Source organism: Colias eurytheme, chromosome 11, assembly GCF_061535395.1.
Source record: "Colias eurytheme isolate Ceu_HAF_F1 chromosome 11, ilColEury1 Martin Lab GWU primary, whole genome shotgun sequence".
NCBI classification, from domain to species: domain Eukaryota; kingdom Metazoa; phylum Arthropoda; class Insecta; order Lepidoptera; family Pieridae; genus Colias; species Colias eurytheme.
In genome coordinates this window covers 8,367,096-8,380,488 of record NC_142990.1, presented here as the reverse complement: position 1 = coordinate 8,380,488, position 13,393 = coordinate 8,367,096, and the positions used below count along the sequence as shown (strand labels likewise).

General features: G+C 31.9%; 1 protein-coding gene across 1 annotated transcript; it reads left to right on the top strand.

Annotated features, from left to right (window-relative positions):
• The first annotated feature begins 628 nt into the window (after window positions 1–628).
• Window positions 629–13,117, top strand: LOC149904739 (cytochrome P450 4c3-like). Its single transcript, XM_090106905.1, has 10 exons — window positions 629–825; window positions 8,191–8,277; window positions 8,732–8,842; window positions 9,248–9,433; window positions 9,824–10,020; window positions 10,485–10,554; window positions 10,998–11,199; window positions 11,481–11,632; window positions 12,105–12,290; window positions 12,513–13,117. The coding sequence occupies exons 1-10, from the start codon at window positions 669–671 to the stop codon at window positions 12,686–12,688; spliced, it is 1,524 nt and encodes a 507-aa protein (XP_089963031.1). The 5' UTR covers window positions 629–668; the 3' UTR covers window positions 12,689–13,117.
• The last annotated feature ends 276 nt before the right edge of the window (window positions 13,118–13,393 follow it).

Below are 13,393 nucleotides of genomic sequence, written 5' to 3'. Positions count from 1 at the left end.
CTAGTTATAGACCTGAACTGTCTAGATGAACTAGCTTACCTCAGCCAAGTTTCGTTTGAATCTGTTTCAAAATATCTACGTGATGCGCAATGTCAATACAAATACACATAAGTGCATAGAATTTTAAATGCAGTTATGGTTTGCTTGGTAAAGAGCGGGGACAAATTCAACGAACTATTATCAACATAAACTGATCTTGAGTTGGTTGTAATTATCTTTAATTTATATAAAATACATATAAAATATAAGGTAACATACTGCACAAAGAAATGATCAAGCAAATTTGAAATATACCTTGATTATGATGATGATATTATATTATTGACTATTGTAGTATAGACCGGTCGCAGTTAGCTAATGCAAGAGACAGCCCTTGCTCGTAGGTCGTAGCCGAACGTAGATACCTAATCTCTCTACGAAAAAAACGATTAGGAAAACTAAAAAAATAGTTAAATGCTACACCGAGGTCTATAGTGAACTCGTTTCAAGACATGGAAGGTCAGATTTGTCCACAAACCCTTTTACTCGTGTATTACGACATAAGAGTTAGTGCACTAACGTTTACAGGACAATGTATATAAAACGGTTCGATTTCATCACCGCTTCACACATATTTGATCGCCCGAGAGTATGATTTTGTTCAGTGAGTCTTGAAACGTGATGCTAAGATGATTCTGTACTTGCTTGTAATATTGACTGTGCTGTGGACGGTTTTCTTTAAGTTGAAAAGGAGGCGAATGTATAAGCTAGCTGCGCTCGTACCTGGGCCTAAGGAAGAGCTTCCGCTGCTTGGGATCGCACACACATTCCTTGGGGATGCAGAAGGTAAAATACGTTTTCTCACACGAATTTTTAAAATGCTTTGATTTTAAACTTTACATATTAGAAATAGACGATGATTTTTAAAATCGATATTTAAACGATGACACGATGATACCTGTAAAAAGATGCTTTAATATTCTTCATCAACATGTTAAATTTGTGTTAGAAAATATTATTTTCCTTTGGAAAAATATCCTTATTTTCCATTGTAAAACTTTCCAAAATTAATCATATAATTAAAAGTTTTCAATATTATGTGGAGGAAAAAAATGAAAATGAAAATTCAAGAGAAACATAATTGTCAAATTTTAAATTAATATTGCGTGACTACGTCATGGATAAGCGATAAGTTTTCTGTAATTAAATATCCGCAAGTATCTATAATTATTTTTTGTGAACAAGGAATTAACAAAAAATATATCGGCTGAGAGATGTCAATCACTTATTTTAATTTTTCATTTGATTCTTTAAAATTAAGTAAAATTCATGAATAAATAATAATTATATAGCTGCAATTTACACAAGCAAATTGATCATACAAAAATGAATTACATATAGGTAAATTATGCGGCTAATTTTAACACGCAATGAGGCAACCTATCTGTAATCCATTGCATACTTTCTGAAAATTCATTTAAAATGAATGTCATACATGAGCAAATATCTACTAAATCTAGTGGTGGTATCTTAGTCTATAACCTTGTATAGGTAATAATGGAATGTCCATAAACGGATAACAATTATTTAGCAGAAAAAAGTTATTGCATGTATATTCGTATAGGAGCTACCAACGTTGACAAGTGAGAATTTTAGTATAGTTGGTTCTTTGATATACTGTTCCTCTTGCTATTTCGGTTAGAGTCCGGGCTGTCTGGCTGGTCGCAGTGGTTGCGTTTATTAGTGCGCATCGTATTTGCACACGATAATTTCCTTAATTTTAAGTCATTTTTTAACGCGTAATTTTTAATCTTTTGCCTTTAGATAGATCCATCAATCATAATTGTTTTATTGCAAGACGTTTTTTTCGTTGTTAAATAGGTGCCAGACGCAATTTTTTATTTCGTTTTTATAAAAAATTCAAATTATTTTAGAATGTCTGTAAATTTCATATTATGTTCTTCAAACATAATATCTGTGGTGTTTGGTATATACCTCGTAAGTGCAAAAATGGCCATTTTTTGTTTTTTGGCCATCTATACTGATAAAAACGTCCTCTTTCGTTTGGTCTATGTCACATAAGCCTATTGATAGTAGAAATACCTTAAATAGGTTGTATCAAAACCACTTAAGTACAAAAAAAAATATTTTTATTTGATACAAACATAATAATATAACTTAACATAGACTTGTAAAACGAATACTCAATCAACGAACGGCCATTTACAACGTAAGAGCACTTAACATAATTAGACCAAACTTGAATAATTATTATCATCACTTAACTTATTTGTACCAAATCAAATAAAATTATTTGTGAACTTAACAGGTCTTCTCTGAATTCTCCCTTACTTAAATATAACGTTATTTGGCACATAATTTAAATCTTCAGACATTAGGTCTCAAGCCTATTATCTATAAAGAAACATGCATGTGATGCAAGATCTCTTAGACTTAGTGTGTTCAGAAACGTTTACCAATCTTTAAATCGATTTAAAGATTGGTAAACGTTTAAAAAGCCAAATAACGATACCTACATGCACAAAGTTTGATTCTTTGTCTCTTCAAATTAATTCTTTCATGTCAGATTAGAATAGATTTAGAAAAATCGGAGCATAAGGCAACATTTCACTATGAAACTAAAAGATAAAAGCTGTTTGTTTACAGATTCCAAATTTAACTGCATCTGTAGCCTTTTATAAAAGAAACTTTGGACTTTTAATTTAAAAATCCGCAAAGTTACTACTAAACGAACATTCCATTATGTTATGTATGAAGGAATAGCTCAAAGAGGTGCGGATGAAATCGCATCATGCTTATGGCATTTTATTAACCGTTTGGCAGAAGAAGTAGAGTAGCTTATTTTATATTCAGTGTTTTCCAGGTCAAAAACGGTATAATATCTTGCCTGTTAAGCAGATATTGAAAGATTCATTCAAAAAAGAAACAGCACCATCTCCGTTCCCCGAGATAAATGAAAATGACCAGCAATCGCCATGATGTAAAATTAATTAATGAATCTGACTTCTTTCCATTTTCGAAACTATTGACTACCTACTCATTTTATCAAAAGAAATACTGCAACAGACAAAACTACATTTGGTTAGAACTGTATTTTCTGGTTGATGTATGAAAAGTCTAATGACGTAGATTTTAAATACTCTTTGAGTGAAAATGAAGAGTTTCTGTATTTCTGGTTTAAGAGAACTGAGAAAAGATAGAATTCTCCGAAGTGGCTTTGCCATTGGCCTCTAATGAGCCTATCAATATCGATGCTCTGAAATTCAAAGATATCTTAGATCTCCTGCCAATAAGTGATCCAATTTATGATGATTATTTCAAATCATTGTCTCATGGTCCGACTAGAAACAATCTTATGACTTTCAGTGATAGTGATGACGACTATGAATGAATATTGTAGTGGTACGTTTTACAAACAAATTTTATTTGACTTGATCCAGCTCGTAACTATTTGCAGGGTAAAGACATCTTCTCAGAAGGAGAAGACATGAGCAGTAATCACCACGCTTGCTCACTGCTGGTTGGTGATTTCAGACCAAAATCCCGGTTGCCATCACGATGTTTTCCTGTTATTAGAAATGATGATGTTTTCTTGTTATAGAAGATGTATCTCTGGTTATTAGAGAATCTACTTATGCATCCGAAAAAGACACATTGGTACATGTCGGTTGATGGGATCGATCCCGCAGCATCTAGCACGGCAGGCAAACGAACTACCGTGACTTCTGAACCACACACACACACACACACTACCTACTTTTAGGATTTTACTTTGTAGAGAGAGTATCAGAGAATTGCATATTGCACGAAAATCACAATATTTCCTGGCTTTTTTATGAGTACTTATTTGTGGCAAATCACACTCCTATTCGTTTTTGTTTTTATATATGGTTAAATCTATTTGTATGGAAGACGTTTCCCCATAATATTTGTTTTTTAATGTCTCCGTCGAAAAAATAAAAAGAAAAATCCTTTCCATTAAGGTAAAAATAGGAATAAATACTAATTAAGAGTACAAATAAATATGCTCTAATCCACTTAAGTACACACGTTTTAGACATTTTCACATCATTTTCACATTTTTTCTTTTGGTACAAACATGTTAAGTAACAATTACTCTTGAACTAGAAAATTTTTTTTATTTTTTTTTGTAAGTGTTCAAAACTTGAACATAATAGACATTTAAATACCATAAATTTGTTTTACTCAAGTGTTTGTTCCGATCTGTAGCAACAGGGTAGCAACCGTGAAAACTTTCAAACGCTCATACCCAAAAATCACCATTTTGCACTTAAGTGGTACGTACCAAATACCACAGATATAATCTAAAATTAATTAGCCAGACGCTAATTCGATTGTTAAGTATTAAAAAATGAGTATAAATAAAAAAAAGTAATGAAGCATGCTAGCATCAGCTAGTGTATTTTAATTATGCGACAGGAAATAATTGCAAGAATACAATATTATTTACACTTGTTCTTATAAATTAAAAAGTTAAAATGAAAAAAAAAACATAAAAGTGAAAAATAAATTAAAGTTACCATACATTAAAAAGAATGGAATAAAAACTATATCAATGAAGGTTAAACAATTACATTGTTAACACGTTCACTGCGGCATGTCCAGTATCGGGCCATCAGCGACTACACCACAGTGCGGCGCCCAAAATCGCAGTTTTCACCGTGGTGCGGCGAGGTTTTTTATATGTTAATCAATGACTAGAAAAGAGACAAATATATTTTTGTGATCACAGTTTGAAGTAGGACTCAATTTCGTTTAAAAATCGTATGGCAAAATATTGGACACAACGCATAGAAAAGAAACCGTTTCTTTTGTGTGCGGCATGTCAAATATTTTGCCATGGACAAGCACCTCATGCGGCATGCCGCACTGTACTGCGAGCGCGCCGCGTGTCAGTCTCGCATAGTGATGCACTAGGACCGAAGCACTTTTCTTTTGAGTTTTTTTAAAAACAAAAGTTACTGAACAAATTAAGACAAAAGTTACTGAACTATTTCCTGATATTACTCTATCAAGTGCCTTGTTTTATGTGTTTTTTTTTGTATCGACGATCTCGTTATCTGTTAACAAACAGACTGAAATATACAAAATTGATTTATATCGATATCGATGTTTTATTTTACTGTGTTTCTCATCGCAATCACTGTAAACATGCCGTATTAACGAAGTGCGGGATGGCAAATAATTTTTCACAAAATCAGGGGTTTACATTTTCCCTCATATCTTTTAAACTATTGGGTCAAACTAAAAGCTATTTATGCGGTATATACTAGACTATATAAACTATTATCTGAAAAAAATTTTTTTGAAATATCTTGAAATTTCATGAAATTATTAACCTTCAAAGTCAGAAGGTGCGATGTGATAAAAATGGCTCATGACGCACAGTGGTGAACTTGCCGATGTGAAGTATGGAAGACATGCCGCAACAACGGTAAGTTTGGCATTTTAGGTGCCGCAGTGAACGTGTTAAATTTAAAAAGCCATCTTCATAATCATCATCATCATCATCTTCCCTCTCACTGTCAGAATTATTTATGTTATCGTCTAAGCCGTCTAAGGAATTGTTATTGTTTTCCAATATTCCATTATCTGTAACAAAAAAATTAATAATTCATTTATTCAAAGTAAAAAGATTTGTTCGTTATAATATAATAATTTAGTTTTTCTTGATTAATGTTCTATTCAATACTTACTTTGAATAATAACATCTACAACTGTGGAAGGTGATTGCTCTCCCTCAAACCAAACAAAATCGTATTTATCTTTATTGATGTACACACATACACATACACATACACAACACACGACACATACACGTGAACACACACACACTCGCATGTTTAAGTTTGTATTGAATTTAACTAAAGTAGTTAGCATGAATTTATATAGGTATACTAGCGGTCCGCCCCGGCTTCACCCGTGGTACCTACATGTTTAAACTATCCTATCTCTCAAGTTGGATCGAACTGCACATGGTGTGCGAATTTTATTATAATCGGTTAAATGGTTTAGGAGTCCATTGAGGACAAACATTGTGACACGAGATTTATATAGGTATATATTTTAGTATCAGCATCGCATCTGTGCGAAGCCAGGGCGGGTCGCTAGTTGAGTAATAAAAAAAATTGTTTTGTATAGAAGATTGTTGATGTACCCTAATAGTTTATTTTTTAACCTAAGGAATAAAATGTACCAATGGAAGGTACCTACTTATTCCCACAAAACAGGGAATCCTAGAGTAGGAACAATTCAATTTCTATGCATCTTATATTTTCGAAAAAAAAAGTTATTGTTTATTGTTATTTAATTTTCGCGGCCGACCCTTTCTATCTGTCTTGCACTTTAAACTATCTCTCCTTATACACAATCATCAAATTGTTATACTTACCTACTTTCACTACGTTTTTATTTGTACATATTTAATACTTAACAATCGAATTAGCGTCTGGCTAATTAATTTTAGATTATATTATGTTTGAAGAACATAATATGAAATTTACAGACATTCTAAAATAATTTGAATTTTTTATAAAAACGAAATAAAAAATTGCGTCTGGCACCTATTTAACAACGAAAAAAACGTCTTGCAATAAAAAAATTATGATTGATGGATCTATCTAAAGGCAAAAGTTTAAAAATTACGCGTTAAAAAATGACTTTAAATTAAGGATAATTTCCTGTGCAGATAAGATGCGCACTACTGAACGCAACCACTCCGGCCAGCCAGACTGCGCGGACTCTAACCGAAATAGCTAGAGGAACAATATATCAAAAAACCAGCTATACTAAAATGACTTTTTTTTCAACGTTAATAGCTCCCGTACCATATTTATATACCATTCGATGTAAATATTTGATAGCTAGCTTTGCACCCGCGGTTTCGCCTGTTTTGTCTAAAACTTAACGTATCTTATACTAAAACCTTCCTCGAGAACCCTTATCTATTAAAAAACTGCATTAAAATCAATTGCGTAGTTTTAAAGTTCTAAGCATACATAGAGGCAAACTCACAGACAGCGGGTGAAGACTTTGTTTTATATTCTATAATGTACTTATAAAACGATTATTCATAATATATAACAATGAACATATTGTTTTTTGTGTATTTACGCCACGTAGGTATGTGTTATGTATGACAGTATGTCTTTGTTTGTACCGCCAAAATTACACTTTTTCAGAAATGCTTCCTACTTACGATTTTTTTTTGTTTTGTGCGGTGTAATAAATAATGATTTATATAAGGACAAAATTTAAATTAAAACACTACTCACAGTTTTGTTTTATTGAGGTAAAATCGTAAGCAAATATAAAAATATAAAAAGTTGTCAGCTATAAAAATAAAAAAGATACCTATAATATGTAATACCTAGTATTTTTATTAAATGTTAAACAAACATATTGCTATAAATAATAATTTGCACTATTTATTATGAGATTCCCATGGGAATAAAGCTTTGGGTTGAAGGCTCTTGATAACAGACGAAATGTAGAAAACTGGAAAGTTTAAGGCCGGTTGCAGAGCTTTACCGACCATCAGTGTGTACCTTAGGTGCGTACGTCAGTCGCGCTTGTCATATGTATGGAAATTCATAAAACCGTTCATAGCTAGACCGACCATACGCACGCGTATTTCCACGTATTTCCATACATATGACAAGCGCGACTGACGTACGCACTAATGGTTGGTGAAGCTCTGGATGTAGGATGTCATCGGCTCGCTGTACAAACGATTTTAACCGAAACCGAACCGAAAATTAAAAAAAAAATTGTAGCTTTTATTTGATTTAATTATAATTAGTTTAATAATAATAAAGAAAATATTATCGCAAAATATGTGACGTCACTCGATGTTCAACAAATGTTGCTACAACATTTCGTTACTATATCTTTTGTTAGTTGAGTGTGTTATTGTAATAAATATTTGTCTGTGTCTATGTGTAGGTAGATGATAAGGAAAATCCCTAAAATTACTCATTTTTGGATGTCTTTTACGAAAAAAAGTTTGTGTACGTGTGATGTTAATGTGTATTTTGTGATACTTTTTTATAAAAACTTCATTTTTGACTAGATGAAGTTATGCATTTAAAATGTTAGTAATGTATGTAATTATTACATTTTGTACATATTTTAGTTAAATAAATAAATAATTTTATTTCTTATTTTTAGATACAATGTCATCCTTACAGTATTATAGTTATATCTCTATGCAGCATGGAATAATCCGCGCGTGGCTCGGTCATATTTTATATTTTAGTAAGTACATAATATAAGAAAAATAATTAGTATACTATTTTTTGATTATATTAAATACATCAAATTATGTGAAATTTTTGTTAAAGTAGTCAATTTCCAAACATTTAAATTATTGGAATCAAAGAAAATTCGAGCGATCTCCGGTATATTGAAAATCTTTATTTTTATATTATGTAAGAAGTAAGTTCTGTTATAATTCAAGAAAGGATTTCTTAGATTTATTGGCTTTCAGTCCGCTTGGATTAGGATTCGTTAAAAAATGAAAATTAGTACTTAAAAAAAGTTACTTGTTTGTATAAAAAGTGTAATTCAGTTAGTTTTTGTAAGTAAAAGCTAAATTGCTAATTGCTTCTGTTATCCTTATATTTTACAAAAAAAAAAACCTTATTGATAGTTGCTAGTTATGAAAAATTATAAATTTTCGTATATTATATTTTTACATTGGTTTTTGTAGTTGTCGTCGACCCCGTGGATATTGAAATGGCGCTGAAGACGTTTATGGAAAAAGATGATTTACACAGGTTTATTCGAAAAGTCATCGGTAATGGAGGCATTTTTGCACCAGGTTGGTTAATAGTTAATAAATGAAATAAATAGTAAATAGTTTTATAATATAAACTTTGTACAAAAACTGCCTCATGCTTTACAACGGGTTCGACAGTTTCTATGCACTTTAGAGAACGTTTTTAAAAATCTAATATCTTTGGTACTACTAATTCGGTAATTCAATTGGATATTCATATTCCATATTGGGCAAATTCATTTCTTCCTCAGACGTATCAAGACGTACGAGCAGTACGACGTAATTAGTGAAAATGGCGTAGCGTAGGCTATGTAGAGGGAAGAATAATTACGAAATTACTTGATTCGAGTTTTATTTTATATTTTTTTCTTTTCAATGATTTGAAAGACGTTTAAAGCCTATTAAAGAATTATATGAACTGTTAAGTAACATTAAGTTTTATTACAGTATCAATTTGGAGACGAAGACGCAAGATATTAACGCCAGCGTTTAGTCCGAAAATTGTGGAGAAATTCGTAGCAGTATTTTCGGAGCAAAGTGAGAAGATGTCAGAAAATTTAGCGGAGTGCGCTAATGGAAAAGAGTTTAGCGTTTGGTCGTATTTATCGTCGTATACTCTTGATGCGGTTTGTGGTAAGTTTATTATTATGTATTTATGTTTTATTCCTAAACATTATTTTATTATTAAGAAACAGAGATAAGTAAGACCTGCCTTTACTGTGGCACAAGAGCCAAGAGTTACTACGAGTTGTATTTAACTATAACCAACAATACATAGATTATCAGCTTAACAAAGGCTCATGACTTTTAGCTTTAGACGTGCCTTCTTTAGCTTTATTTTCGTTAGATGGCGCCGTTGTTAAGACAAGTTCTGTTTGATATTCAAGTCTAGTTTATTCCTGAAAGGAATAAGGACGGTTTAACATACAGCTGTGAAATTACATATTCTTTGATTCTACGTAATTATTTCATACTGTCATGTTACATTTTAACGTGAAGTTTTGTTCTATATATTGAAAACAGAAACTGTGATGGGTGTGAAAATGGACGCACAAGGCAAATCGGTATCCCCGTTTCTGACGTCATTGAATACTCTGCTAAATGTGATCTGCGAAAGGATATTCCACCTGTGGCTGCAACCAGACTGTATCTTCAAACTGTTCCCACAATACAAAGTGCAAGAAGACGGTATTGGTGTGCTACACAGCTTCACTGACGATGTGTGTATCGTAATTATTAATACACTAGATTTCCGCCCGCGGCTTCGCCCGCGTTGTCAAAGGAAAACCCGCATAGTTCCCGTTCCCGTGGGATTTCCGGGATAAAACCTATCCTATGTGTTATTCTGATGTATAAGCTATATTGTGGTAAAGTTTCATTCAAATCCATTCAGTAGTTTTTACGTGAAAGAGTAACAAACATCGATACAAACTTTCGCCTTTATAATATTAGTAGGATATAATAACTTTTATTCATTTAAATAGAGTTAACTCAACAATAATTCTGGCTTAACGTAACCTAGTACGAGTTCAAATATTTAATTTAAATTTTAGATAAGTTCTAATAGTCTAATGTGTATGCCTTAGGTGTATGCTGAAATATGCAATTTTAACGATACATCAAAAACTAGGCATTAAAATTATTTATAAATACTATATAATCATATATCTGATTTACAAAACAGGTTATATGTAAAAAGAGAGAAGAATTGAAAATCGAGAAACAATCACAACCTGAGATTGATAAGCAATTGGGTAAGTTTTCTATAGTGTAAATCGATATTTACCATATTACTTATATACATTTATAACTAGTACATAATCATGTGATTATTATATGATTCGGATATTAAATGGAACAATTCTAATGATTTTTGGTTCGTTAGTACTACGTTAGTCGAAAATAACATAAGGAAATTGAACAACATCGAAAATAGAGCTTGCAATGACACAGCAATGAGCAATTATGACTGCTTGGGTGGAGTTGGGACAAACAGATCGTATAATACTTGCTTTCCGCTCGCGGCTTTGCCTGCGTAGCTTACGTAGGTACCCGTGAGATTACTGAGAAATCAAATTCAATGAAAATCGGTTCACTGGCTTAGGCGAGAATATGAGACAGACAGAGTTACTTTCCCATTTAAAATATAACTTAGGATGAAGAAATTGATTTGTAAAACGATTTTAAAATTTTACAGATTTGCAAGACTACAAAACAAGAAGTTTCCTGGATATGTTAATCAGTTTGTCCGGCGGAGAGAGGGGCTACAACAATGTGGAGCTTCGGGAGGAAGTGCTTACTTTGACGGTGGCTGGGACCGACACATCTGCTGTTGCTATTGGAAACACCTTGAAAATATTGGGGAAATACCCGAAAGTACAAGAGAGACTGTATGCCGAGTATGTTCTTTTAATCTTCTTTATTAATATTTTGTGAAACAGTATTATTAAATATAGTATAATACGGGATTTATATATTATATTAAGATATATAATTTTAAGGCTAACAAAATTTGTTTTTCTTTAGATAGATTTTCTTTAGAGAAATACATTTTTCAAAGAAATTTATTGATTAAAATATCAAGGGATCTTAGTACCATTTCTTTTTCATGAATTTTCGTTTAGAAAGAGAAATATAATGATATAAAATGCAAACTATATACGAAAATTTTGTATTTCAGACTTATAGAGGTATTCGGCGAGACAAAACGGCCACTAGTCAAAGAAGATTACGCCAAATTGAAGTACTTAGATAGAGTAGTTAAAGAGACTCTTAGATTATTTCCACCTGTACCTTTTATTATAAGAAAAGTATTAAATGACTCCAAATTACGTATGTATGACACAATTTTTCCCTTTATATTATAGACCTAGAGGCTAGAACAATAAGAAAATAATTTTAACTCAAACCTCTTACTATCAAAGCACTCCTGTTGATAATAAACGACTAAATAAATTGTTCATTTTATTTTGAAATCAGTCTCTCTGATTTATAATTGTCTACTAACCTAAGAACTTATACAGTGAGTTTAATATCGGGTAACAAGGGGAAGCAATTGTACCACTTTTCCTACCATACAGTATTTAATAGAGTTTGTATAATTTGATATTTCATTATTCAAAGTATTATGTAATAAAGTTAACAAAAAGTTTATTCATAAAGTGCTATCGCAGCTCCTATACATTTCATAAGTTAAATAATGTTTACACTATACTTAAAATTAGTAATTGGTAAAATTAGGTAATAGAAATATTTTGATGCCACATTTTCGTGAAGATTCATTATTATAACATTTATTTTACAGCATCTGGCTACGTTTTGCCCGCTGGCTCTGGGGTGGTAGTGTCCATATGGGGTGCTCATAGAGACCCTAAATATTGGGGTCCTGATGCAGAGAACTTTGATCCTGACAGATTCCTTCCGGAACGTTTTAATATGGCCAACTCTTGCAGTTTCATGCCTTTCAGTAATGGTCCAAGAAACTGTTTAGGTAAGCTCTATTGCCATATCATTTTTAATATTCTAGAAAAGAATATTACAGGAAAAATAATATTTCAGATTTATTATTAAAAATAACTAGTACGCAAATCGCTTCAAAGATTTCTTCTTCATCTGATTCTATTCACTTCAATTCAGATTTTTATCAAATAAAGTTTTGATGTATTTTGTTTTTTACGAATATTGTTAATTTTGTTACGAATACATTTTTCAGGATACCAATACGCTCTGATGTCTGTGAAGGCAGCAGTGTCGGCGATTATCAAAAACTACAAAGTAGTGGGCATAGAAGAGACCAGCCCTGCGCCTAAGATGAGAATGAAGCTAGAAATAATGATGAAGGCAGTGGATGGATACCGCATAGCATTAGAAAAACGGATCTCTTTATAGCATAGATGATAATAAGGATGGTTCGCGGCTTAACAGTGATACTAGGACTTTAATAAATAAAATTTAAGTTATTTACTATGCGGGTGATGCTGATGTTGTAAATTATATAAAAAAAAATGTTGTGTGGTTTTATGAAACCACGGTAAAAGTGAAACTGTTCGAACGGTTCCGAACACTGCTTTGTGTAGCGCATGTCGCGTGTCGGTCGGCTGCCGAGTAGGTATACCTACTCGGCAGCCGCGATACACGCGACATGCGCTACACAGACCAAAAAGTTTGAGACGATGTAATAAAAGTTTCACTTTAAAAATACCTATTACAAGGTATTTATTTATTCGTGGCGTGTATGAAACTTGTACAATAATATATATACAGTTGATATACAGGATATATCGAAATGACAAATGTTATAGTTAATTATATCTATCTAAACTCACTCAACTTCATTTATTTATAGAAATGTATGTGTATTCATTTGAAATAACAAGTCTTATAATTGTGTTATTATTTCTTTATATTATTTCATCAGAATATAAAGCAAATAATAAAAGCTGTCACTAAAATATGCATGATCCGAAATTTATAAAGACACAACGTCCATGTAATTTATTTTTTGTAATTATGATATTGTTAATATTATGAAGTTATTTATTGCTAAACAAATCGCTTAAAATAGTAAAGAGTATAGGAGTTTTTTTATATATT

Coding starts and splice junctions, on each gene's coding strand:
- LOC149904739 (XM_090106905.1), top strand. CDS start 669: ATGATTCTGTACTTGCTTGTAATATTGACTGTGCTGTGGACGGTTTTC. Junction 8,843..9,247: donor TGGAGGCATTTTTGCACCAG/GTTGGTTAATAG, acceptor GTTTTATTACAG/TATCAATTTGGAGACGAAGA. Junction 10,021..10,484: donor TACACAGCTTCACTGACGAT/GTGTGTATCGTA, acceptor TTTACAAAACAG/GTTATATGTAAAAAGAGAGA.